This window comes from Antechinus flavipes, chromosome 1, assembly GCF_016432865.1.
Source record: "Antechinus flavipes isolate AdamAnt ecotype Samford, QLD, Australia chromosome 1, AdamAnt_v2, whole genome shotgun sequence".
NCBI lineage: Eukaryota > Metazoa > Chordata > Mammalia > Dasyuromorphia > Dasyuridae > Antechinus > Antechinus flavipes.
Window position 1 is genome coordinate 652,764,765 of NC_067398.1, and position 26,196 is coordinate 652,790,960.

Consider the following 26,196-nt stretch of genomic DNA (forward strand, 5'->3'; position numbering starts at 1 on the left):
TGAATAAAGTTGGAAAAGCAGACCGAGAACCCTAGAGTATTCTATAGCACAAAACCCGGAGCTTAACTTTTTTTTTTGTCAGAGCTTTTTCTCAAGTTTATTATTTTTTTAACTCAAAACTAAAAAATAAAATTGCCATGCCTGAAAACACTTGCAAGAAATAGCACGTACTCATCACCAGCCTGAGAAGCCCTTGGATCATCAGTTGGTCGCTACCAGGGTATCTGCATAGTCACTACCAGAAGTGCCAAGTGTGGGCTTCTGAAGTAACTGGCAGCAGGACTGGGAGGAGGGCTTCCACTGGAGGTCAGAGATCAGATAATAGATTTCCAGTTAACTTGGATTAAGCACAAACCATCTATGTTGGCCTGCAGCCTCTCAGGCCCGTCCACTCTTGTCCACAGGAGCACTGTCCCCACTGCTCACAGCACTGAGTAAGGGAATGGAGGCAAGTCCACTCCTGAAGCTTAAACTTGAGTTAAAAGTTAAGTAAGTACTGGAACACAGTGACTTAATGACGGAGGGTTCCTTAAGGCACAACCAATAAAATGGGCAGGAATGGTCCCCTCTGTGCAAAAGAGGCATTGACATTGTAGCCCTGTCTGGGGCAGTATATGGTTAAAGAGCAAAGAAAAGGGGAGAAATGACCCTTGCTGACTAATTCTGGCTGAAGCAGGCCAGAGGAGACAGGGCTTTCTGGCAGCTCCCCAAACCCTGCCCCGCTCCACCATCCTGGGTTCGTCAGGAGTGCCCCAAAGGCCCGGGAGAAGAGCCGGACACATCCAAACTCAGTATCCTATGATGGGGAAACGTCCAAGGAACCACATGGGCTGAAATGCTTAGAACCTTGTGGGCCTCTTGGCTGCAACCCAATCTTCAAATACTCCAGCAACCCTGAGGATCCTCTGCAGGATCCTCTTCAAGTCCAGTCCAACTTCAGCTCCAGCTTGGAGTGGAGCCTGGACCTGAGGGAAGGGTCAGGGAAGGGCTTAGGAAGCAATTTTGATAAATCCCATTAGGCCAACTTATGCCCTCCCTCACCACACCCATTCTTAGAGAAGGAGACTGGCTAGATCCAGGGCAGGGTGGGGCAGGGCAGGGCGGGGCTATGGTTGCTGTCCTCAGTCCCATCCATCACTGCCAGGGAGAAAGAGGGCAAGGGATGGGGCAGCAGGCTCTATTAAAGGGAGAAGGCTCCTGTGCAGATGCCATTGTAGACATTTTCATCCATGGGGATATATCTCCCTTGCTTCAGGTCCAGGAAGAAGAGTCGATCTGATGTCTGATGCAAGTCAAATCCTTCTCGCTGAAGCCGTGTTTTCTGGATCTTGAAAGTCCCTGTGGGATTTGGAGGAAACAACTATACAACCAGCAAAGGATGATTTAGAATGAGACCCCATGACAGGGCAAGGCCCTAGAGCTAAAGAGTCACAATGGTATGAAGTGCAACAAAAGATAGGCACATACCTGTCGTGTCCACCTGAGGCAGGAGGCGTAGGAAGATGGGCCGAGCATAAGGTGGAAGTACTCTCTGAAGCTCCTGGTACAAGGCGTTGGGGTTCAGCGTAGCATGGGGGTCGGCAATAGCAGCCATTCCAGCCTTGCCCTCCACTCCTACAATGTGGTTATATGCTGAGAACATTCTCAGGCCCTTAGACTGCTCCAGGCCTTTCAATCCCCAAGTTTTCCCCAAACCACTTCCCATTTCATCTTGTTTTCCCAACTCTCACCCAGATCCTATCCCACCCGGGCTCCTTGCCTGGCACATCCACCCCATAAACTGCCACATCAGTCTGGCCCAGAACACGGCTCAGGACGCCTTCCACCTCAGTTGTGGAGACATTCTCTCCACGCCAGCGAAATGTATCTCCACTCCGATCCCGGAAATACATGTAGCCAAGTTCATCCATCATTAGCACATCTCCTATTAGAGTGGAGATAGTAAAAGTGAGCAACTGTGGAAAACTTCTGGGCACCTTATGCCCAAATCCTTGTCCTAGGTTATTCAAGACTAGTCTCCATTGAGGGTACCATTCGCAGGAAGTATCAAAGAAGTAGGTGGGAACGGTATCTTGGGAGTATATAAGGAAGCAAATTAGGGAGAAACAGTTCCTGAAAAATGAGCACGACTTAAGGAGTACATGACAAGTACATGGGTTTGAGAGGTACCTCTGCGATAAGTTTAGCAGTACCTGACAGGTAGGCACTGTCTCCTTTCCGGAACACATTATATGCTATCTTCTTGTTGGTTGCACTCTCACTGACATACCCATCAAACCGGCGAAGTGGGTCTTGCTGATTGATTTGCCCAACTAGAAGGCCAGGCTCTCCTAGGAATCAGAAGCAAATGTCAGCCACAGCATAGATCTGGGATTTTGGGCAAGGGTTTAGTACATGGGGCTTCACTGGGTGTTAGAGTAGATACTCCCCTTTTCCCCCTCACCAGGCTGGCAGGGAATGCAGAGCCCCTGGGCATCCCTCAGCAATTCCATTGTATCCTCATTCACCTTCACCAAGCGGATTGGGTACACATTGGGCAAGATCCTGCTATTGAAACCACATGCGCCCACCTAGGCCAAATAGGAGAGAAAATGTGATGTCTCAAGTTGAGTAAGGGAGTTGGTGGTGGGGAGGGGAGAGAGGGGTTCTATACCCCACAGGCACTGGACTCATCTTTTATGCCAGAGTTAAATGTGTTCACCGTGATCTGAGCTCTCTCTGATCCCGCACATGCTCCATGCTCACGACCAGTCTTGCCACCATGGCCCCCTTGGTTCTCACATGCTTCCCCAGCTCTTTCTTGCCCTCCCCACCTTTCCATCTAGGTTGGCGATGCTGCAGTTGCATTCAGTTGCCCCATAGAATTCTCCGATCTGCTGGACCCCAAAACGGCAGGTGAACTCCTCCCAGATGGCAGGCCTGAGTCCGTTGCCCACAGCTAGGCGCACATGGTGCTGGTTCTCTGCTGGGCGCACGGGCTGCTTCAGAAGGTACCGGCAGATTTCACCAATGTACTGCACCACCTGATCAGAGGGAAGAAACAGGAGTAAAACTGTTGTGGCAGGAGAGAGATGTCACTGGGAACACACAGCAAAGGGCATGAATATGGCACTAGAGATGTGGCAGGAACAAAAAAGCTAAGACACATTAATTATTGAGGGAGGGGTACCAAACATGAGGGACTCTACATTCTCTGCCAGCTTGGTGAGGGGGAAGGAAGGGAACATCTTTTCTAACACCCAATGAAGCCCCAAACATGAACAGACACCTTCAGAGAAGAACAGTTGGCAGGATCCTTAGAGATCATCCAGTCCAATTAAAGATGGCCATTAAGCCTCCATTTGACTATTTCTAATGCCTGGAAGTTCATTATTTTACTCAAATCCTGTTCCTTTGTCTTCACTTGTTAAACAGAAGTTCTTCATATTGAGCTGACAGATCACACAAGTAGCAGAGTCAAGATTGATTTTTGACCTTTCTCTAATCAGCTTATCTGACTACACAAATGCAACTCCTTCTGAAATGATGCCCTTATTAGGAATCAGGTCATCTCCTGTTTCAAAAGATCAACAATTTTCAATTCTGATGGATGTGGCTCTTTTCAGCAGCAAAGTGACTCTGGCCTTGTAATGGATGTGGATGTACATGGGCCATCTGCATCCAGAGAGAGGACTGTGAGGACTGAGTGTGGATCACAAAATAGTATTTTCACTTTTTGTTGTTTGCTTGCATTTTGTTTTCTCATTTTTTCCCCTTTTTTGATCTTTTTTTTTTTGTGCAGCATACTAATTGTGGAAATTTATATAGAAAAATTGCACGTGTTTAACATATATTGGATTACATGCCATCTATGGGAGGAGGTGGGGAAAGGGGGAAAATTTGAAACACAAGGTTTTGCAAAAGTATGTTGAAAATTATCTATGCATATGTTTTGAAAATAAAAAGCTTTAATAGAAAAAGATCATTAATTCATTCCTTCTTTAAGTATTATGATGTTCTCCAATGTCATTATGTCCAGAGCTTTCCAACCCATCTAAAAGAATTCATGAATCTGTAGGATAAGCCTTCTAGGTATCCAATTTCTCAATCTCAAACTATTTTCAAAAAATGTTTTCGCCATTCTCTGCCCTGTCTACCTTTGCACTGAAATCATCCAGTATATTAAATCAGAGTATATTTATACATAATTTGGAGAGTTCTGTTGCGTTCTTCATAAAGTTCTGTATTATTTTACTACGTGCAATAAAAGTTGGAACAAAAACGATATTGTCTTCATAGGGATGTGTTCTTAATTCATTGTAAGAACCCCAACCTATCCCATGAAGCCTATGTTTTTTGTTGATTTCATTTAGGTGTATGTTTAATCCAACTTTGCCAACTCCTTCCCTTCCCTCTCCAAGGAGAACCTGTGAACCATCTTTCCTTTATGTTTTTTGGAATAATTTTCTATCATTTTTAAAAATATTAATGGACCAGTGATATGGCTGTGAATCATGGAATACTACAATGTCTAAAGACTTGAAAGTAAAGCTCATCCAGAGGGTAACTGAGAGGTACATAGTGGATGTGAACAGGCTCATTGAAATTGAGGAATTGGAAAACAAAAGATATTGTCCTAATTTTTATTTTTATGTCATATTTTTATGTGACCAGATAAATTAATATAATTGAATGTTATAAGAAATGATGAGAGGCTAACTTCAGAAAAGCCTGACAAGACTTAGATGAAGTGATACTAAGTGAAGTAAGCAGAACCAAGAAAACATTGTACATAGCAACAAGATTATAAGATGATTAACTGTGATCAACTTGGCTATTTTTAGCAATGAGATTATTCAAGGAAATTCCTATAGACTTTTTTATTATAATCACCTTTTATTTTTCAAAATACATGCAAAGATAGTTTTCAACATTCACCTTGTGTTCCAAATTTTTCTCCTTCCCTTTTCCTTTTCCCCTTAGCTCAAGTAATCTGATATAGGTTAAACATGTTCAATTCTTCCAAAGATATTTCCACATTTATCATGATGCATAAAAAAAAAAAAATCAGATCAAAAGGAAAAAAAATGAGAAAGAAAAAAAACAAGGAAGCAAACAATGGTTCTAGAGAGAGGACTATGGAAACTGAATGTGGGTCACAATGTAATATTTTCACCCTTTTTGTTGTTTGCTTATTTTTTTTCCTTATGTTCCCCTGCCTTTGATGTGATTTTTCTTGTGCAGCATGACAAATACAGAAATATGTTTAGAAAAATTCCACATGTTTAGCCTATATCTGATTGTATGATGTCTAGGGGAAAGTGGAAGGGGGAGGAAAGGAGAAAAATATGGATATTGAAAAGCATTTTTGCATGTACTTGGGAAAATGGAAGGAAGGAAGGCCTTTAACATATTATAAAAATGCCCTATGGTGGGTTTACAAGAGATAGCACAGGATGAGAAGGTTGTATTTAGTAGGATAAAAAGCCACTCATTTGACTGGATTGGGTTTAGCGCTCAATTACTAGGGGAAGTACAACAAAGAGATCATACCTCTCAAAAAATCCATCATTTATGTCAACAGAGATATAAATCAGTTGCTCAAGTGGTATACCACCTTGGTCATTGGAATGTATAATTCCAATAAAAAGATCTAACGAGTAAACTAATATTTACAGGCAATCTAAGAACTGGAATTCTTAGCATCCTCTGTCCCCCTTGTATCACTGGCTGACAAAGCAGAAAGGAGCTACTTAGGACTGAAGAAGATTTTGTATTATTTCTTTTCTTGAGTTATGGCCAAAAAAAATCCTATTTAGTAACCAATGTCTGACAGTGACTGATTAGGCAACTGTCTATTGGAATAGTTGTTCAGCCAGCTCTGAATTCATGTAACTATCCTATTATCCAGTCCACATATCAAAATAACAATTATAAGATGTGATTTTTTTCATATTCTAGGTACTGGAAGAGATCCTAGAAATCCTTTAACCTTTTATCTAATACAACAATCCCTTCAAATGCTTTAAATGAGATTTTAAAAAAAACCTAACAAACCCATCTTCAAATTACATTAGTTCAACATGACATGAGGAGATAGGAAACACACATAGTGGTGGTGTGGTATTCAGGAACTAATCTAACTTTACTTTCCTATGAACATGTAGGGATGGAAACAGTATGACATTTGCTGTATCTCACTTCAGTTGCCTGTGAATGCAAAGGCGCAGCCCTGACACCTCTATTTTATGCTACAGGGTTTAGTGACAAGACATAAAGCAGAAAAAAAACACAAAATGGGGACCTATAGAATCTCAGAGCTGAAAAGGCCCTCACAGGTCCAACTCTTAACCAAAACACAAAGCCTATTGTTGAGGCACCTTTCAACTTCTGCTTGTCAGAAAGGGATACTTTACAGTGTCATACTTGAGGACATAGTTTGGAGAAGGGCACGGGTATGCAAATACAGTATTTGTAGACTAGCAACTGAAGACAAAGAAGCATTTTAACTGCTTGACCTTCAAAAAAAGAGGTCTAGACCTTTCCATTCCCAGAACAGAGTGTACTAGTACTTTTCAGCTAGATTATCAGATGACTAATGAGAATATTCAAAGAATGGGTTTGTCAGTCCCCAACCTAACTGTGTACATGGTCTCCCAACTTCACATTACTTCACATCTCTGGTCCTCAGTTTGCTATCTGTAAAAGGAGGAGGACATATTGATTAAAGGAAGGATGACCCAGGAGGGCAGTCACAGAGCCAGGGGGTTGGAAGTCTCAGAGGCCATCTCACGTAGCTGTCCACACCTGACCCTGAATGTGACACATGATCCTCAAGTCTTTATCTAGAGACCTTAGTGAGTCAGAAGCAGGGTTTTTCCCTTTGGGGCAGCTCCAGTAATTAGGAATTTTTTTTGACTCTCCAGCTTCTGCCTATTTTCCTAATTCTGCTCTATGGGGATGAACAGAACTCGTCTAACACCTCTGCCAGAGAACAGCCTTTCAAATGTCTGAAGACAGCTATCAAGGCCCAGACTAAATGTTCTCTTCTCCAAACTAAGCTTCTCCAATTTCATCAGGCAACCTATGTTCACCTCACCAACCTGGTTGCCTCCTTGCTCACAGAGAGCCTTCCTAAAATGTGGCACTGAACTCAACTTTCTGGGGGCAATCTGGCCAAGGCAGAGTAGAACAGGAAGGGGAAGAGGAAAGGAACCAGTACAGACTAAACACCTACTATGTGGTAGGTAGTATGCTTACCCTTCTTTTAGCATAGCCTATTATGACATTAGCTTTTTGGATCACTAGATTATTCCACTAGCCAGGGGGAACGAAGCTGGTGAGAAAACCAAGAGATCCTCAAGATCAGGGCCTTGGCCCCCAAAGTGCTGAGGCAGAACGTGAGGGGCTCCAGCCGCAGGTTCACTGGGGACATTCCCTGGGAGAGCTTGAAGACGTCTCTTAACTCTCTCCACACCTGCTTCAACACTTTGAGGGTCGGACTTTCAGAGCACTCCCTCTGCCAGCACAAGCTACCACCCTCCCCTCTCTCCCTTAGCAGGCACTCTTCCCCGATCTGTGGCTAAAACCATTTATGACCTGGTGGCCAACCTTTTGGTGACGAAGCTCTCTAGTCTTAGGCTTTCTGGCCTTGGTAAGATCTGCCAGAGCTGAAGGGCAGCTAGGTGGTGTCACAGTGCACAGAGGGCTGAGCCTAGGGTCAGAAAGACTCATCTTTCTAAGTTCAAATCTGACCTCAGATACTTACTAGCTCTGTGACTTAGTTTTCCCATCTGAAAAATGAGCTGGAGAAGAAAATGACAAACCATTCTAGTATCTTTGCCAAAAAGAATTCCAAATGGGGTCATGAAAAATTGGACAAGATTAAAATGACAGAGGGGAAAAAAGCCAGAATTTATGATCCATTGGCAAAGCCTTCAAAAACCTGGCACCTCCATATTATAATGAGACACTAGAAGAAAGCTTTAGAAGAGCCTTCCTTATGTTAATTATTTTATCCATTGTCTATTTGCTTGTGGGTCCTACAAAAATGAAAACCTTTAAAGTCCCCAAAAGGACTGACTACTTGCTTTGGAGGAGAACAGAGGAAAAGCTGAGAAGGTTCACTGCCCTTCAGGAGGGATACCCTGGCTGATCAGCAATGAGAGGTACAGTAATTGAGAGAGGAGCTGGTGGACTAATCCCTGGGCCAGATGAAAAAGTCCAATCCAGGACTACCCAGGATCCCTAGATGTTGGTATCAGCTGGTGGTCTCAGGTGCTGACAAGGAAGCATAGAAAAAGCAGGGAGGGACGAAATGGCAGTAGCCACATGCTGAGGAGATGGAAGAGACACGAAGGAATGAGCAAACGGGGTGCTGAGGGGGAAAGGGGACGGCAGAGAGAGCTGGTCGGGGACCATGTGGGCACCAGCCTGCCGGGGGCACTGACCGTGCAGTTGTACTTGATGCAGTCATCCCAGAAGCGGCTGGCTGAAAACTTCTTCCTGATGACGACGGTGAGCCCATAGAGGAGGCACTGCCCCACCCCCATGATGTTTCCTGCGGAGAGACTGGGATCAGACCCTCCTGCTCACCTCTTTTCCCCCCTCTGCCCAAGCCCACTCAGTGGCGAGCCCCCCTGCTTCCGTACCTGCTGAGTGGTACAGAGGGAGGCAGTTGTAAATGATGTCCGAGGGTTTCATTCTGTAGGCATGGTGTCCGAAGGCTGCAATTCGGTAGTACCTGGATGAGAAAGGGGAGGCGAGGCTGGAGGGTGGAGAGGACTGAAGGGGGGGAGCTAGGGGAAAGGATGAGGCTCATGCTTCGGACCGAGATCACAGGGCAGGAGCCAAGATGGACGTGGGTGGGACGGAGTCAGGGCTGGGGGAGGAGGGGAAGGATTGTGTGGAAGGGACTGAGGTAAGAACAGGGGGAAAGAGGCTTAAGTAGCAAGCCCAAGGGAAGCTCCGGCGGAGTAGGTACGCCTCCCTGGCTACGGACCCTCACTCGGATTTCGGCCCACCTGCTGTGTACTACAATCGCAGCTTTGGGCATCCCAGTAGTGCCAGAAGTGTAGATGTAGAAGAGCCGATCTGCAAGGAAAGGGAAGCATCAGGGTGGGAGGGGCCCGGAGCCCTTTGGGACTGTTGGGGGAGGTGGGACTACAGGGGTGGAGGGAGGGAGGGAAAAGGCAAACAGAATAGAACAAAACTGGAGAGGCCGGCAGGGAGTCTCGGGGAACCCCCGAAACCAGACTCACCATCCATCCCTTTATGGGGCACTTGCATCGGGGGGGCTGTGGAGGCCTCACTCAGCATGGGATCGAGGAGGTGAGTATCGGGGGTGACGCCTTCCGGCCCGAAGTCCCCCGAGCAGAACTTCACGAGGTTTTTCCCCAGCTGTATGCTCACCTCAGAAATGGCTGGAACACACGAGAAGCCCGCCTGTTAGCCCCAAGCTGGTCCCCCTCGGAGCCGCCGCCTGAGAACTTGGCCCGAAGGCCTCCTGTCCCCGGCACTGACCCCTTGGTGGCTGACATGCCTCTTCCCCTCCGTCAGCCGCAGGTTCCAGCTCCAAAGCCAGAGCTGCTTGTCAGGCCCAGCCCAGACCTACCTGCAAGTCCTAGCTTCCCAGGGATTGGGGGCCCCGGGCTACAGACATACCTGGACGGGCGGGTAATTGTCTTTTCTCTTGAGCACCAGGCCGTCCCTCGCCCTTGCCCAAACAGTTCAGCCAGGGAACGCTTTGTAAAGCTGCTCGGTCCGGTCCAGCCCGCTTCCCTCCCCGCCAGGACCCCACGGACCCCCGATCCCTCCGGTCGTTCACCAGGTGGGCCATGGTTCCCCTCCTCCTGCCTCTGAAAGTCCTCCCCCAGACCCTGTGCCATGTTACTGTGGGGCCGGGCCCCCAGTCTCACCGGCTGCCAGCTCCCCCCCAAAGATCAGGGCCTTGGCCCCCGAGGTGCTGAGGCAGAAGGTGAGGGGCTCCAGCCGCAGGTTCACATTGAGCAGGGCAGCCTCCACGCCTGCTTTGGCCAGGCCGAGCCACAGTCCCACAAACTCGGGCCGGCCTTCCAGGAACATGGCCACCACGTCGCCGGAGCCGAAGCCAAGCTGCAGGAACAGGTTGGCCACGGCGTTGGAGTACTCGTCCAGCTGCTGGAACGTCCACTGCCGCCCGCTGACCGCGTCCACCAGGGCCACCTTCTGGGGCTGCCGGGTGGCCACCTCCTGGAAGACGGAGGGAATGGTGTGCCTGGCCTGCTGGTGCCGCCGGAGCTCGTAGCGCACACTGATCAGCACAGAGAGGCCGCTGCAGGGGGAGAAGAGACCGAAGGAGCCTGTAACAGAAGCCCGAGGGGCAGCCGCGGAGCCCCCGGCCCGGCAGCAGCGAGGCGGGGGGGGGGGGGGGGAGGAAAGGGAGAGGCGGGGGGAGGCGAAGCGAGGGCCACCCACACGCATTTGCCATGGGACCCGAGCAGCTTCTGCTTCAGTTTTTTCCTCTGGGAACTGGCCCATCTTGTGGGAGTAATGAGGCAAGGAAAAAGGAAAAGGAACCCTCATATTCCAACAGAAAGCAAGTTCCCTAAAGGCAGAGAGTCTCAGTTCTGTTGCTGTATCCTCGTACCTACTACAGGCCCATAGAGAAGGCATTTAAGAAATACATATTGATTGACCCATTGAACAAGTTTGGGTAGATATATAAAATTTTAAAATTGTATATAATACCTTATATTTTGATTAAAATGTTTTGATATGAAAAATGCAAAAATGTTTTCAATACAAGATATATATTGTGTGGTCAAATAGTACCTATTTAGCATATTCCTACTCAAAGAAAGCTTCATAATATAATTTCTAATTACATACAACTCAAGGTATTATGTTCATGTAAATCTCAGAGAAGAGTCTTACCTTCTGGGACTCACAAAGGCTCCTTTATAGTTTACTTAGTGTAATTAAAAATGTCTTCTCTTGTTTAGTTAGAACCCATTCAGTCCAGAAGATCCAATTAAACTAAGAGGTACATGGTTCTGGTTCTCACACTTAGTGTCTCCAGAGGACAAGCTTCTAAACTACAGTACGGGAAGATTCAGCTCTCTTGACTCTCTGTAAGGATGTATATAAGGTTAAGTCCTCAACTCTTAAAAAAAAAAAAAGTCATGGACTTAAATGACAGTTGAATGGTAGGGAATAAAGGAGGTCTGACCAAGAAAGAGGAATATAAGGATAAATGCGAGGAGGAGGAGGAACAGGAGAGTGGGACATTTTTACCCAAATAGTCTAGAAGACATTGTGAAGGATAGATTTCTGAGGATTGAATAATGGTGTTTCTAGTTAAACCAAAAAGTATAAAGGTTATATTGGGGATATGTACTGTTCTGACAGATGCATCCCCAAATACAGGATTAACCTGTTCAGCAGGGAATCCATGCTACTGAGCTTCTATAAATACAACCACCAATGATCACTCGATTTTCTGAGATACTATGTTGGTAAATTCCTATTTTAATTGGTCATGATGCACCTTTTTTTTCTCTTTTGAGTCATGAAGAACATACATTCCCACTTACTTCAATGTATGTAGAAAACATAAAACTAGAGCAAAATTTCTAGCTCACTGACTGAAATAAATAATACCATAACTGCTGAGAATGAGGAGAACAGCAAAGGAGGACTAATTACAGGAGGGAGGGAGACGGCAATCTGGGAGACCATGCCTTGGATCAATGAAAGCTGGAAAGAAGATGGTACAAGGGCTAAAAGCTATCTACAGGTTGGGGTAGAAGTGGGCCATGGGGAGCAAAAAAAAAAAAAAAGTCCACAAACTGATTAAATATTTGATGAGGAAGAATCAAGTTTTAAAGGCTCTGAAAGAATAAAGATACTCTGCGCTGTAACATGAGCACTCAGAGGGCTGTTATTTTGGGAGACCTAAGGAAGCTCCCTTGCCTTGCCTCCTCCCTCCTGCCCCCCAGCTTCGGCCCTCCCCTGGCATTAGCTCCGCTCTCACTCTGTTCACGCTCTGCCCTCTCCTTCCCAAGTCCCGCCCGCCATCCCCTCTCCTGCTTCTCCTCTCTGCCTTTACCCCTTCTTCCTTCACCCCCAGCTCCATCCCATTTTGCCCCAGGCCAAGCATCCCTGAGAGCCCAGAGGAAGCAGAGGGCCCAGGAGGGGGATGGGGGGGCACTAGCTCATTCGAGCGACTTGCAGGCCAGGTCCTAACTTGTGGCGTTGGGGCCCCTTGCTCTTCGGGGAAAGACGCAGCATCTGCACGCCGTGTTTCTCTCCTCTGCCCGGACTGTCTGTTCCTCTCCTCGCGCTCCTTTCCCTCGCGGCACCCGATGGAAGGGCAGAGCCGCCAGGAGGAAGCCGGGGTGGGTTCTAGCTGAGGACAGCGCCTGTGGCGTCGGGGGCGGCCACTCCAAGCCTCGGAGTCCGGCCTCCTTGCCCCCGCTTGGGCCTGCCCTTTCACCTCCCCCCAGAGGGAACAAGCTCTCTTCAGATCTTCACTCCCAGTCGGAAGGGAACCATCTGCTCGCATCAGACTCCCAGGGACTGCCTACACTCCTTTGTAGTGGATAAAGGAACCTTTCTCTTGCTCCCTGGCCCAGCCCCAGACATGTTTCACCCTCCTAGTCGCTTCTTCCAAGGGCAGACTCCATTTTGAAAAAGCCACAGTGTCTCCGGGAAGCTATGGGAGACAAAGCTCACCCTGCACATCTCCCCCAACGGCACCAACTTCTAGCTAGATGAAGCCCCTATATTCCGTGGGGGCGGGAGAAGCGCTACAGACTCGGGCAGAGCGAGTTGTACAAACTGCGCCCACTCTCTCGAGGCCATGGAGCTAAGTGTACGCCACAAGCTATCCCAGTGCCGTCCCCGCCTCGGGACCCACCACCACCGCCCCGCTCCCCAGTGTCCCCCCCACTGCTCCTCACAGAGCCCCTTGGCGCCTCACATGTCTCCACTTACAAAAGGTCCCTCAGTGCTGTCTTGAAAATAATGCGCAGGAAACGCCAACCACCGGTGCCCACATAGATAGTCAGAGCAGCTGCCAGACCCCAGGACCAGGGCAGTCCCAGGAATCGGAGGAAGCCCACCGAGGCCAGAGAAGCGGTACAGAGACCCGCAGCACGCATCCTAGGAGAGAGACGGTGAAGAATCATTACCCTAGGCCATAACTGGGGGAAGGAGTCAGGGGGAGAGAGAAGAGAGCCAGTAAGGTCAGGGAACAGGTATCATTGGGTCACAGGACTTAGAAAAGGCCTGGGAGGCAACGGGACAGAGGAACAAGAAGACGCAGTGAAAAAGAGACGTAATGGAGAAAATTAGAGACAGAAGAATCATGGGAGGCGGGAGAGAATGGAGGAGAAGTAACAGGGGAAAGTTCAGGGGAAGAGAGGGCAGAAAGGGGAAGAAGAGAAAGTGATAAAGGAAGGGAGGGAGAGAAAGAGTAAGGGGAGAATGACAGGGCTAGCAGAACAGATGGAAAAAAGGTGAAGGAGGACAGGAAGAAAAAGAGGGAAGAGTTGAGGGAAAGTCAAAGAAGGTATGAAGAGAGCGGGGGAAGAGGGGAGAGTGAGAGGGGGGAGGGGGAAGAAGGAGAAAGTAAGAGATGGGGAAACGTTGAAGGGAGAGACAATTAGGAAGGAGGTAGTGAGAGTGAAGAACATGACAAGGGAAAAGGGGGTGACAGGGAAATAGTGAAGACAAAATAATGAGGGGACAGTGGAGGACGGAGAGTGAGGGGGAAGAGAAAGTGGAAAAAGTTGCATACACAATGAAGGGGGGACAATGAAGGAGGCAGCAGGGAAAGGAGAGGAAGGGGAGAGTAGTGGGGGTAGAAGTGAGCGGAGGCAGAGGGACAATGGGGAAAATGGGGCATGAGGGGCAGTAAGGACAAGGAAAAAGGTCAATGGGAGAAAACACGGATGATTTGGAGGTTCGGGATGGTACAACAGTGGCCTCTGAAATGTGTGTTAACTTTTTTAGTGACTACTGGGACAGGGGGCAGGAGAGGGAAACGAGTCAGTGGAGGGGTTCTTTTGGTTCAGGTTGGAATATCTTTGGTCTTTTCTAACTGATTTAGTCATGCCCAATCATCAGTATCACTGATCACTGATACCGTGGGGGGACAACAAGGGGAACAGTGAGGGGAGAGTGAGGGAGACTGTGAAGGAGAATTGTGAGGGGACAGTGGAAAGGGACTGTGAAGGGACAGTAAGCAAACAGTGAGAGGATGAGCAAAAGGGTCAGGGAGGAGGAAGTGAAGGGTCACTGAGGGGGTGATAAGAGGGATGTGGGAGAGCAGTGAGGGGCAGTGGGGGGAGAGTGAGGGAGGACAATGAGGGAATAGCTTAAAGGGACACTGAGGGGGACAATAAGAGGGATGGTGGGAGAGCACTGAGAAGGGGCGGTGAGGGAGGAGGGTGAGGGGACAGTAAAAAGGGGATAATATATGAAGGGGATAATAAAAGGGGCAGTGGGAAAGTAGTGAGGGAAGAGGGAGGGAGGGCAGTGGGGGGATAGCTTAAAGGGACACTGAGGGGGACAATGAGAGGGATGGTGGGAGAGCACTGAGAGGGGCAGTGGGGGGAAGTGAGGGGACAGTAAAAAGGGGATAAAAAGGGGCAGTGGGAAAGTAGTGAGGGAAGAGGGAGGGAGGACAGTGGGGGGCCAGCAGGAAGGAACTTGGGAAAAGGAACGCGAGGGGGGACAGGAAGAGGGACAGGGAAGGCAGTGGGGGGAGGGGGAGTAAGGAAGTGAAAAGGAACTGTGAAGGGACAGTTAGGGAGACACTGAGGGGACAGTGGGAGGCACCAGAGGAGGAAGAGTGAGAGCGGGACAGTGAGGAGACAGGAGCTTCTGGTACACGGTGGACTAGGTGACCTCGGAGGTTCCTTCCCGGCTGGATGGTGACCACAATGGCTTCGGGGGGTGAGGGTGCGGGTGGGATCTACAGGGGGTTCTTGGAAACAGGAAGGGAGGACAGCGAGGGTGAGGAGGATCGGTGAGGGGGTGGGGAACAAGGGGAGGATGGGAAGGGGCATCAATGAGGGAACAATGAGAGCTTTGGAACAAATAGTGACACACATAGTGTCACACACACCGAGTCACGCGCGCACACACACACACAAACACGCACGCGTGCACACGTACCTCACTCCCTGGTCCGCCCCCAGGCCCCCCACCCTCTCCCTTCCCCCTCTTTGGCTTCCGGAGGTCCGGACCATAGAGCACCTGGGGGGCCAGAGAGGCCGGTTCCGAGATCCGGCGGCTGGAACAGTCATCCTGCAGCTACCCTTCGTCTCCATGGCAACCCGCCGTCAGACAGGCGCCGAGGTGGGGGAGGGTAAAAGAGGGAGCCTCTCACGTGAGCTGAGAACCGGCTCTCTCGCCAGCCCCCTCCCCCTTCCCCCGCAGGGCAGATATGGAAACTGAGGCCCAGAATGGACGTTTATCTGACGTCCCCGGACTCAGGCCGCCGGATCCGATCCCCGTGCGGGGGGCCGGCACGCTGCGGGCGGCCGCCCCCTAATGCTTGGAGAATGAATGAACCCGTGTGTGCGGAGGTGTGTCCGCTTGGCCATTCGGGCCGCTCCGCTCGGGCCTCCCGGACAGCCCAGAAGCAGCGGGCCCCTACTCATGCCCAGCACCCCGCCCGGGGTTGGGGTAAGTCCGTCCTCCTTGACCTCCCTGAGCGTGCCACAAGCGACACCCCCTGAGCGCTAGATGTCCGATTCCCAGAGCGGGAGCCCGGGGACCATCCGGCCCCACCGAGAAGGGGGACCCCAGAGGGTCTGCGGAGAGATTTCCGGACGAGAGGGGGGAATAGATCTCGATTTTCACTAATTTCTCCCTGAAGTGAAGCGTTTCCTTAAGTTACTTAAAACCATTCTTCTGGCTTCACCAGACTGCCCGGGAGGTCCGCGCGCTAAAGCCGACCCGCGTCGGAGTCACCCGGGACTTGCTTGAGAGCTCTGGGAAGAGGGAAGCATCGTTTCTACGGGGTGACTCCGGGAGCTTGGCTCCCCCCACCCCGGCGTCAATCACAGGCTAACCCTATGCTCGGGAGGATCACGGAGCGGGGCTACACATGTTTTACGATTTGAAAGGAGAAAAGGGCCCGACTGAGGGGTAGTCCGGGCTCTGCTCCGTCCTGCCCCTGGCCACTCTCAGTGTAGCCCTTGGGCCCTGGCTCTGCTCGGTTCTGGGTCACTCACCTCCTAGAAGTCCTCCACAGCAGCTTTCATGGAAGGTCAGGCGATCTGAGGCCCTGGGTGCAGAAGGCCGTCCCAGCCGCTGAGAGGTCAGGCCTTCTGCTCGCGTTATCGCCCGGATCTTCGGTACTGGGCTCTGGGCGGCTGCCCTCCAGGCCACACTGCGGGCGATCTGGCTCCGCCGGGCCTCGGTGGGTAAGCAGTGCGGGCAGAAGCGGCGCGGGGGCCTCAGAGCCTCCGCAGAGGAAGCCTGGGCTTCGGCAGAGGGCACGCGAAAAGCTCCATCTCCGGTCTCTGAGCGCGGCCAGCCTGCTGAAGAAGGGCACACTCTCAGCTTTCCCAAAGAGGATTTCAGTGCTACCACAAGCGGATGCCCCCAAGCCACCGCTCAGATTCCGCCCCTCGTAGGGCCTGGCTAGATAAATCGCCCTTCTAGCAGCTCCTGGGATGCTCTACCAGGCATCTGGGGAGGGGGTGGGGGGCACCCCGGCGGGCCCAAGCACCGGCCCCAACTCTGGGTGCCGCCTGGCCTGGAAGAGCCGCTGAAACTGGGAGAGCCTTTCCCCGCTCTCACGCCACAATTTCAAGTTCTCTGGCCAAGTTCCCTGGGCTCCTCTCCCCCAACCCGCCCCTACCCCCGCCCCCCCAGCTCCGCCCCGATCCTTTGGATGCTTGTTTTCAAACAAGATCTATGACCTTTCCCCCACTTTCCCTTCCGGGGGAGGCAGCCTTGGCCTTGGTCCAGTGCCCTTCAGAGAAGGGGGCTGACAGGCACACACTTTATAGCCTCCTATTGGTCCCTCGAGTGTGGGCAGCTTAGCTTGAGGGAGGGGGGAGGGGGGAAAATACATGGAAACTGTTGCACCGAGTGCCCCCTCCTCCCCGGCCTCCACAAAATAACGAAACTGAGCCTGGCAAAAGGCTCGCCCAACAGCCCCTCCTGGCGGCTTGAAATTGTATGCTCCTGTACTGGCCTCACAGCCCGAGTGCCAGGAGGGCCCTGGTCCAAAAGGGTCACTTAGGGCAACCCCCCCTCTGTGATCCAGCGATGGGCCCCACAGGCAGTGGGTGACAGACGAGCGCTGGAACTTGGGGCTTATGACTGAAACCACCTCCTCCATTCCCTTCCTCGAATCCCTCCTGGCAGCCCCTTCCCAGTGCCCCCAGCCCTCACCACCCCTTCACTGAGCCTGTATTCCTGTGCAAAGGCGTTTCCCCCCCACGGAATGTAAGGCCCATCAGTAAGCACTTGTCCTGGGCTGAGCCTGGCGGCGGAGAGCAAGCCCCTTCCCCAAACGCCGTCCCTGCCCTTAAAGCGCTTCCACTCGGACGGGCAGGGAGCCGTACAAGGGGGGAACTAGGAAGGGCGCCTGCCGAGGGAGGGATGCCGAGAGAGGAAGCCAGGGATGCTGAGAAATGGAGAGCCAGGCCCCGCACTCCCCTCGGTGCTGAGGTTAAGCCAACTGGCCAGGAAGGCCCACTAGGTGGGAGTATTCGAACCCGGGTCTCCCGCACTCTTCACAGCAGATAGAATCTCCCGGGTGAGGAATAGCAAGTAAACCTGTATGGCCAGACCTTCGGGTGTGCGGGAATAATGGGTATGAAGCCCGGAAACATCTAGGGCCGGATCATGAAGAAACTGAACTGCCAAACAAATGTTTGTACTTGATCTGGAGATAACAGGGAGACATGGGAGTTTGGATGCGGGTGGGGAATGGCTGGGAGGGAACGGGCCTGGATCAGACCCACGGTGTAGGAAACCATTTTGGCAGCCGTGTGAAGGACAAATTGAGGCAGGAAGACCAATTAAAACATTATAATCTAGATGAGAGATAACAAAATTTGGCAAATGATTGGATCTAAGGAATGAAAACAGACACACGGAGTGGGGGAAGCGGGATGAGGAGGAGAATGAGAGATTGAGAGTATCTGGAAAATTTGGGAGAGAGGGAGGCTCTGGGGGAATGGTGAGCTTAGTTTTAAGGCTATGTTGCATCTGAAGTTGCTGGAGAAAGATGAGTTCACTTTTGGCCACGCTGAGTTTTAAACATCCATTTTGAAAGTTCCAATAAGGCAAGTGATGGAGAGTAAGCAGGATGAGCTATACCAAAGTGGGAATCATCAGCATAGAGATACTGAATGCATGGGAAATAATGAGATCACTAAAAAAAGTGGAGAGAGAAGAGAGTCCAGGACAGAGTTGGGGTGGGGGGGACATCCATAGTTAGTGGGCGTGACATGGATGAAGCTCAGACAAAGCTTTTCATACTTAAGAGCAGGGACTGTTTCATGTTTTGGCTTTGTAATCCCTGTACCTAGCAGAGAGCATGGCACGGCCAGCTCAAAGACTGACTGCTCTTTTCAAGAGGCAGGAGCAGTAGAAAGGGTGCTGGATTTGCAATCAGATTTTGCTTCAGTTCCCACCTCTGGCACTAATTACCTCTGTGACCTTGAATGTCATTCACTTTTATGAGTCTCAGGAACCTCAGTTATAAAATAAGGAACTTGGTCTGGACTCTAAGGAGTCCACCTTCCCCCTTAAATTCTGTGATATTATTTGACTCTCTCCTGTCTCTCCACTCTCCACCCTCTCAGCATAGTCAGGCTGGCTCCTCACTGACTTCCCAAAGGATCCAGATGAGCACCAGGAATTTTCTTCTGGCCTTAGCCTCCATTCCTGCCTCTATTAATAACGACAGACAGCACTTACCCAAGGGAGGTGATGGGCTGGGCATCCCTCACTGCACAGGGCCATAGCCCTTAGAGCATGACGAGGATCCAGGCCCAGCCCTCCAAAGAGGGCTTCCATTTGCTTTGCTGCCTCATCGCCACAAGATTCCACCCTATATATGAATGTTATGGAATATTATTGTTCTGTAAGAAATGACCAGCAGGATGAATACAGAGAGGACTGGCGAGACTTATATGAACTGATGCTAAGTGAAATGAGCAGAACCAGATCATTATACACTTCGACAAAGATATTGTATGAGGATGTATTCTGATGGAAGTAGATTTCTTTGACAAAGAGACCTAACTGAGTTTCAATTGATAAATGACGGACAAAAGCAGCTACACCCAAAGAAAGAACACTGGGAAACGAATGTGAACTATCTGCATTTTTGTTTTTCTTCCCGGGTTATTTATACCTTCTGAATCCAATTCTCCCTATGCAACAAGAGAACTGTTCGGTTCTGCAAACATGTATTGTATCTAGGATATACTGCAACATATCCAACATATAAAGGACTGCTTGCCATCTAGGGGAGGGGGTGGAGGGAGGAAGGGGAAAAAAATCGGAACAGAAACGAGTGCAAGGGATAATGTTGTAAAAAAATTACCCTGGCATGGATTCTGTCAATATAAAGTATTAAATAAAAAATTAAAAAAAAAAAAAAGATTCCACCCTAGACCCTCTTCTCTCTCTGTAGTGACCTCATACCCTCCTAACTTCAGTTATGTGCCCATGTAGCCAGCTGACTGTTTTTCTGGTCTCAGCTCCTCCCTAGACACCCAGTTTGAGAATACTTCTCCATTAGAGTCAGATGAATCCCTCAAATTCTAATGCTACTGCAAGGAATAGTTGAAAGATTGTAGGAAATGGGAGGGTATCTCCCTTATCATTATGGGAGAGCAACTGCCTTATTTTCAAAAAACAAAGAGCCATCAGCTGAGCAGATGTCAGTGAGCTTGGTTCCAAGTTTGGGGAAATTTCTAGGAGAGATAAGAAGCTAATTGATGGACTTCTACATTCAGCCAGCCAGCATAGCCTCATCATCAAGAGCAGGTCATACCAGACCAGTCTCATTTCCTTTTTTTGACCGGATTACTAAATGGTTTGGGGAATGTTAGGGATAGTTTGTCTAGATTTTAGTAAAGTTTTTGATAAATATCTCTTTTTATTCTTATGGGAAAATGGATGTGGACTGGATGCTAGATGGACTCAGAGCTGACTAGATAACTGTACTCAAAGAATAGTTAATTGTTTAGAGTTAAGGCATCTGGAGGTCTTTGGTAAAATCTTCCAGGGATTTGGGACTGGCCCTGGGCTCTTTAGGTTTTAAGTGATGCTAAAAGCATGGAGAAATGTTTGCCAAATGTTCAGTTGACATGATGCCAGGAGGAAGGCAAACATGGAATGACAGAATCAAGATCCAGAAATATCTTGACACAGGTAAGATTGGGTTAAATCTAATAAGATGAAATTTAGTGGGGATAATGGTAAAAGTCCAGCACTTGAAAACAAAATATTGACGTCACCACTATGAGATGAAGATCCATGGTGAGGTAGCAGTTTGAGAAAAATCTAGGGATGTTTGTAGCTTGTAGGTTCAATGAGTCAGCAGTGTGATGTGGCAGCATCTTGGGCTGCATTAGGAAACATACGGCTTCCAAGAGATGATAGTCCCATAGTACTGGTCAGACCCCCTCTACCAATAATTACTAACACTTTTATAGTGCCTACCATGTACCAGACATTATGCTAAGCACTTTAAAATATTTGATACAAAAACCCTGGGAAGTAGGTACTATTGTTATCCCCATTTTACAGATGAGGAAACAGATTGACTTGCTCAGGTTGACAGATAGGAAACGTCAGAGTTTGGATTTGAATTCAGGTCTTCTGTGACACTAATTGCAGTACTCAACCCCCCTGTGCCACTCAGGCACCTCATCTGAGCATTATGTTCTGTTCTGGACATCACAGTTTAATAAGGACACTGATAAGTTGATAGGACAAAGTCCTTGAGCCCATGTATTTTGAAGATAAGTTGAAGAAGCTGGGAATGTTTAACTTAGAAAAGATTCCAAGTACATAGTAACTATTAAAGGGTTATTGTTAAGATTTATTCTATTTGGTGCTAGAAGGCTGAACATAGAGCAATAAAAGTTGCAAAGAGACTATATCAGATAAAACTTTTTTAAAAAAAATTTTGAAGTTTTTTTTTTTTTTCAAAACATATGCAAGGGAAAAAAAAAAAGAAAACATAGGCAAGGATAATTCTTCAACATTGATCCTTGAAAAACTTTGTGTTCTTTCTCCCTAATGCCTCCCTTAGATGGCAAGTAATCCAATATATGTTAAATATGGTTAAAAAAAATGTTAAATTCAATATAGGCATACATATTTATACGATTATTTTGTTGCACAAGAAAAATAAGATCAAAAAGGAAAAAAATGAGAAAGAAAATAAAATTCAAGCAAACCAGAACAAAAAGTGAAAATGCTACATTGTGATCCACCTTCATTTCCTACAGTCCTCTCTCTGGGTATAGATGGCTTTCATCATAAGATCATTGGAACTGGACTGGGTCATCTCATGGCTCAAAAGAGCCATGTCCGTCAGAATTGAACATCATATAATCTTGTTGCCGTGTACAATTCATTTCATTTGGCATCAGTTTATGTAAGTCTCTCCAAGCCTCTCTGTATTCATCCTGCTGGCTATTTCTTACAGAACAATAATATTTCATAACATTCACATACCACAATTTATTCAGCCATTCTCCAATTGATGGGCATCCGTTCATTTTCCAGCTTCTTGCCACTACAAAAAAGGCTGCCACAAACATTCTTGCACATGTGGGTCCCTTTCCCTCCTTTATGATCTCTTTGGGATATATGCCCAATAGAAACACTGCTGGATCAAAGGGTATGCACAGTTTGATAACCCTTTGGGCATAGTTCCAAATTGTTCTCCAGAATGGTTTGACCCATTCACAGTTCCACTAATAATGTATCAGTGTCCCAGTTTTCCCGCATCCCCTCCAACATTCGTCATTATTTTTTCCTGTCATCTTAGCCAATCTGAGAGGTGTGTAGTGGTATCTCAGAGTTGTCTTAATTTGCATTTCTGTGATCAATAGTGATTTAGAGCACCTTTTCATATGACTAGAAATGGTTTCAATTTCTTCTGAAAATCAGACAAAATAAGAACCATCCCAAAGTGGAGTGAGCTGTTTTTTAGAGTAGCTTGTCCCCACTCCTTGTTGTCCCCACTCCTTGGAAGTCTTTAAGCACAGACTTTTAAGTTCTAGGAGGGATTCCTTTCTGGCATTGGACGAGTTGGTCAATGATGCCCTTCCAACTCTCAAATCCTGTGATTCTAAATAGCACCCTCCCAGATGTGTCCTTCCAACTTCTGTCCTAATACTGATGGCTTCATCATTTCCCCCATCTCCCTGGTTCCTAACCTTGGAACTAACTCTGAATCTTCTTATGGTACACTGAACACATCTAGTGGGTTGCCAAGTCTTGACATTGTTGCTTCTATAATTATCTCAGGTATCCAGTCCTTTCTACCACGTCTGCCTCCCCCAGCCCTACAGGCCTCTGTCTCTCCTTACCTAACCTAGTATTATAGCTCATTAAACTCATCTCCCTGCTGCATTTCTTTCTCCAGTTCATCCTTCACTCATGCTCATTAATCATTCCAATGTACCTCATGATTATGAGATGTCTAGTCAAAGATTTCAATTTCCAATCCTGGCAGTTAAGGCCTTCCACAATCTGGTTTCAACCTAAACATCTAGCTCACATACTCTTGTAGTTAAACTGGATTCTTTTTGGGTCCAGTTTCTGTCCACATGACTTTGCTCATGACATTCCTCATACTTGAAAGATTCCTCCTTACCTGTTTCTGTTAAGTATCTCTCCTTTCCTTTTGAGAACCAGGTCCCTGATACCCCCATTGCTCCTTCCTCCAATTTGTCATTGTGCTTTACCTCACCTCTACCCCACTACATACTACCCTGGACTGTGTTAATTTGGACCTCAATTAGAGACTAAGCTAATGAAGGAAATGGATATCATTTTCACCCTTAAATGCCGAGTCCCTTCAGTGCCTTGCCCAATAGTAAAAGTTCAGTAAATGCGTGATGAATCACATTGCATTGAAAGTTAACATTTTAATGATCAGGACTTTGTGGTTCTCTGGGGTTGGATGGCTGTACCAATTACCCTTTTATATCATTGAATCAGAAATTGCTTTCTGAAGGACAAGGACTTAGGCTTAGCAAGTTTGACCCAGTTTGGGCTCTCAGGAGCCCAAAAGGAGACAGGGACTGACCTGGGAAAGGAGGGTTCACTGGAGGAAGAGAAGAGCCCAAACTAAGGTGTTTACTGGTGCACAGGAGTAAAAACTCAGTTCCACTGCTGCTGATCATCCCTTACCATAAGTCCCTCTTCCCTCTAGATCATAAGAGCCTTTTCTACCCTCACTTAGCTAGAGGTCAGAGGTTTAGGGGGATTAACCTTGCAGAGGACTTGCCCTCCCAAAGCCATTCTATTCATAGAGGGGCCCCTACCAAGCTCCTGAAAAACTACCTCAGATCCTACTCCTTGCTTTTACCCACAAGCTGCTTTGGCAAAAATTCAGTCGGGCCTGACTCAGAGCTGCCGGGGAGAGCCCAAAAGGACAGGAATGTCTTCTCTGTTCACGGGAAAAGTCCTGATAAGGAACAACAGTGATTGGGACGAGGTGGACACAGAGCAGGAGCTGAGCATCAAGCTGGACAACAAGGTGCTGTTGCTGTATTTTGGGGCTGGGGAGTGTCCTGAGTGCCAGGCCTTTGCCCCCATCCTCAAGGACTTCTTTGTGAAGCTCACGGATGAGTTCTACGTGAATAGGGCCTCACAGATTGCACTGGTGTACATCTCCCAGGACCAGACCCAAGAGCAACAGGAGTCATTCCTCAGAGATATGCCCAGGAAGTGGTTGTTTCTGCCATTCCAGGATGAGCTGAAAAGGTAAGCCTAGTAGCTAGGGGCCCTTGTCAGGGAGGGAAAGCCAGGCAAGGACGCCATGCTGGGGCAGGGGCCAGAGTGGGCCCTTCACACGTCCCCTCCCCCCAGTGCTGCCCTGCCCTTTGTCCCTTCATAGCCCCCAATAGAAGGCTCAGGGAGACAGAAGTTTCCTGAAGTGAGGCTGCCAGAATCAGACCTTTTATCAAAGTACGCTGAAGAATAAGGCATGGGGAACAGAAAAGAGACCAATATTTAACAATTTATACTGTAGGACCAAGGGATTAGAACCTAGGGTCCTGGCCCTAGAGCAGAGAGCTTCATATTTATGGCCCAGTAATATAGGGCCAATCTAGCCTCTTCCCCTGCCCTGCGCTGCCCTACCTAGCATCTCCTAAGAGGCATGGAGGCCATGCTCCCTTCCCACCCTCTTTATAAGGGCACAACTAGGAACCCAGAGGTCCTGCCCTCCCCTTCTACCACCAGCAGCTCTCTTGTTTGAGAGGTGAAAGAAAAGGAGGCCTTCCTCTCACCACAGGGCCCTGTTATAAGGAGGAAAGGAGCTTTTGTTGTATCTGTCCTATCCTGTCTCACTCCTGACACGAGGCCTCCCCCCGACTTGTTTGCAGGGACCTTGAGCGGATGTTTGCTGTGGACCACGTCCCCATGGTAGTAGTGCTGAAGCCTAGTGGTGAGGTGGTCACCAGGGATGCTGTGGAGGAAATCGGCCGGCTTGGGCCCGCCTGTTTCTGGAACTGGCAGGAGGCCTCCGAGGTCATAGACCGAAACTTCCTATTAGCTGAAGACTTTGACGACTTGCCATCCAGGAGCTTCACTGATCCCATCCGACGACTCAAGTACAAGATTGAGAAGGAGCCTTCTAAAGATGATTCAAAAGAGGAGGAAGACGGGGATAAAGCCTTTTTCTGAGCCCACTGAGTGGGCTCAGAAATGGGCCCTGGCCAGAAGGTGCCAACCCTAGAGGAAATTGCCTACTGACTGCTAGATGTTTGGGCTCCTATAGAAACTTGCAGGAGGAGAGGCACGAAAGACACTGAAGGGAGGAGCAAACAGCGGATCCATCTTGTGAATGAACCTTGAAATCTCAGGGGACAGTCTTCCCTTCCTGCTTGTCTCTGTCCTACCTGCTCTCCTCAGGATTGGGCCCCAAAGGGACATGACTGTTCCTAGGGAGATACCTGGAGCTTCAGAGGCCACAGGCTGACACTCCAACTTCTATGTATAAGTCGGACTCATTTATATTTATAGAGAAGGAAAAATACTGGAAACAGTTCTTAGAGATGGCTAAAACAAAGGTTAACAGTTCTGCAAAGAGCACAAAGACCATAGTCACATCATAATAGGCCCAAAAAAGAATGGATACAACCTGAGGGATATGCGAGCAAGAACATCAGATAAATCTTCTAATTGTTTAAGACAAATAAATGAATGATACGTGCACTCTATTCTTCATATCAGGACCCATACAACCACAAAGCTTTTGACCTGGGGACTCTGCCATTCCATCCGTAATTCAGTGGTTTTACAAATGCTATCAAGTAATAATGCTAAAAAAGTGTAAACTGGTTTCTTTCCCTAAGACTAGTACAGTATAGAAAATTGGCTTAAAGATGGGTTCTATAGCCTTCATATGAACATGAAATGTCCCTAAAGACAAACAGTTAGTTCATGGCAGAAGATGAGAATGAAAAAGCAACACAAAATCTGCAACACCAGCCTTTAACAACTCTGTACATGGCACCATCTGCAAGAGCTGTCCAGCCCACTCTACAGTCTACGCACTTTAGCAGTCACTTAACTGTGCCATTTCAAGAGGAGCTAAGTCACTAGGAGAGTGAAGAACATGAGATTGTAGGGAACCAAATTTTGGAATTGCAAGGGACCTTAATGGTAATTTAATTCAACCCATACCTGAATCAGAATCTCCTGGACAAAGTACCTGCTAAAAAATTTTCTAGCCTTTGAGGACCTTCTCCAAAGGGGAGTCCATCCCACTTGGGGAAGAGTTCTGAATTTCAGACAGTCTTTCTTGACATCAAGCCTAAAGTTGATCAGCCACTTTCTAATTTCTACCCTTTGCTGCTCATATAGTCTCTGGGGACAAACACACCAGATGTCTATGAATAGCCCTTCATATACCTGAAATGGTTTCGTCTCGTTGCATTGAATTTTGTGAGTAGGGGCCAGAAGGAAATGCTCCACTCTTTCTCTCTTGAGGGGTATGAAGGG

The 26,196-nt window shown here is 48.2% G+C and overlaps 2 protein-coding genes across 3 annotated transcripts; one reads left to right on the forward strand and one right to left on the reverse strand.

The window, feature by feature from the left end:
• Positions 1-67: 67 nt before the first annotated feature.
• SLC27A1 (solute carrier family 27 member 1) lies at positions 68-19,976 on the reverse strand. 2 transcript variants are annotated; one of them, XM_051971424.1, is made up of 13 exons: positions 16,206-19,976; positions 12,955-13,122; positions 9,897-10,291; positions 9,240-9,401; positions 9,003-9,072; positions 8,631-8,722; positions 8,430-8,539; positions 2,814-3,023; positions 2,444-2,570; positions 2,193-2,330; positions 1,760-1,924; positions 1,468-1,614; positions 68-1,338 (listed from the first exon to the last, which is right to left on the reverse strand). In XM_051971424.1, exons 2-13 carry the CDS (start codon positions 13,119-13,121, stop codon positions 1,181-1,183), a joined length of 1,941 nt encoding a protein of 646 aa, XP_051827384.1. In that variant the 5' UTR covers position 13,122; positions 16,206-19,976; the 3' UTR covers positions 68-1,180. The 2 variants fall into 2 exon arrangements, with proteins under 2 accessions (XP_051827384.1, XP_051827385.1); XM_051971425.1 differs by lacking the exons at positions 12,955-13,122; positions 16,206-19,976 and adding an exon at positions 12,206-12,435.
• Positions 15,311-26,133, forward strand: NXNL1 (nucleoredoxin like 1). Its single transcript, XM_051971445.1, has 3 exons — positions 15,311-15,654; positions 23,562-23,952; positions 24,576-26,133. The coding sequence occupies exons 1-3, from the start codon at positions 15,432-15,434 to the stop codon at positions 24,874-24,876; spliced, it is 915 nt and encodes a 304-aa protein (XP_051827405.1). The 5' UTR covers positions 15,311-15,431; the 3' UTR covers positions 24,877-26,133.
• The last annotated feature ends 63 nt before the right edge of the window (positions 26,134-26,196 follow it).

What these genes read in the sequence shown, in the direction of transcription:
- NXNL1 (XM_051971445.1), top strand. Translation starts at nt 15,432, where the DNA reads ATGGACGTTTATCTGACGTCCCCGGACTCAGGCCGCCGGATCCGATCC. An exon ending in GCACCCCGCCCGGGGTTGGG is followed by an intron (nt 15,655 to 23,561) that starts GTAAGTCCGTCC and finishes TTTACCCACAAG; the next exon opens with CTGCTTTGGCAAAAATTCAG. An exon ending in TTCCAGGATGAGCTGAAAAG is followed by an intron (nt 23,953 to 24,575) that starts GTAAGCCTAGTA and finishes ACTTGTTTGCAG; the next exon opens with GGACCTTGAGCGGATGTTTG.
- SLC27A1 (XM_051971424.1), bottom strand. Translation starts at nt 13,121, where the DNA reads ATGCGTGCTGCGGGTCTCTGTACCGCTTCTCTGGCCTCGGTGGGCTTC. An exon ending in CCCTCTGTACCACTCAGCAG is followed by an intron (nt 8,540 to 8,630) that starts GTACGGAAGCAG and finishes GTCTCTCCGCAG; the next exon opens with GAAACATCATGGGGGTGGGG. An exon ending in TTATGGGGTGGATGTGCCAG is followed by an intron (nt 1,615 to 1,759) that starts GCAAGGAGCCCG and finishes ACCACATTGTAG; the next exon opens with GAGTGGAGGGCAAGGCTGGA.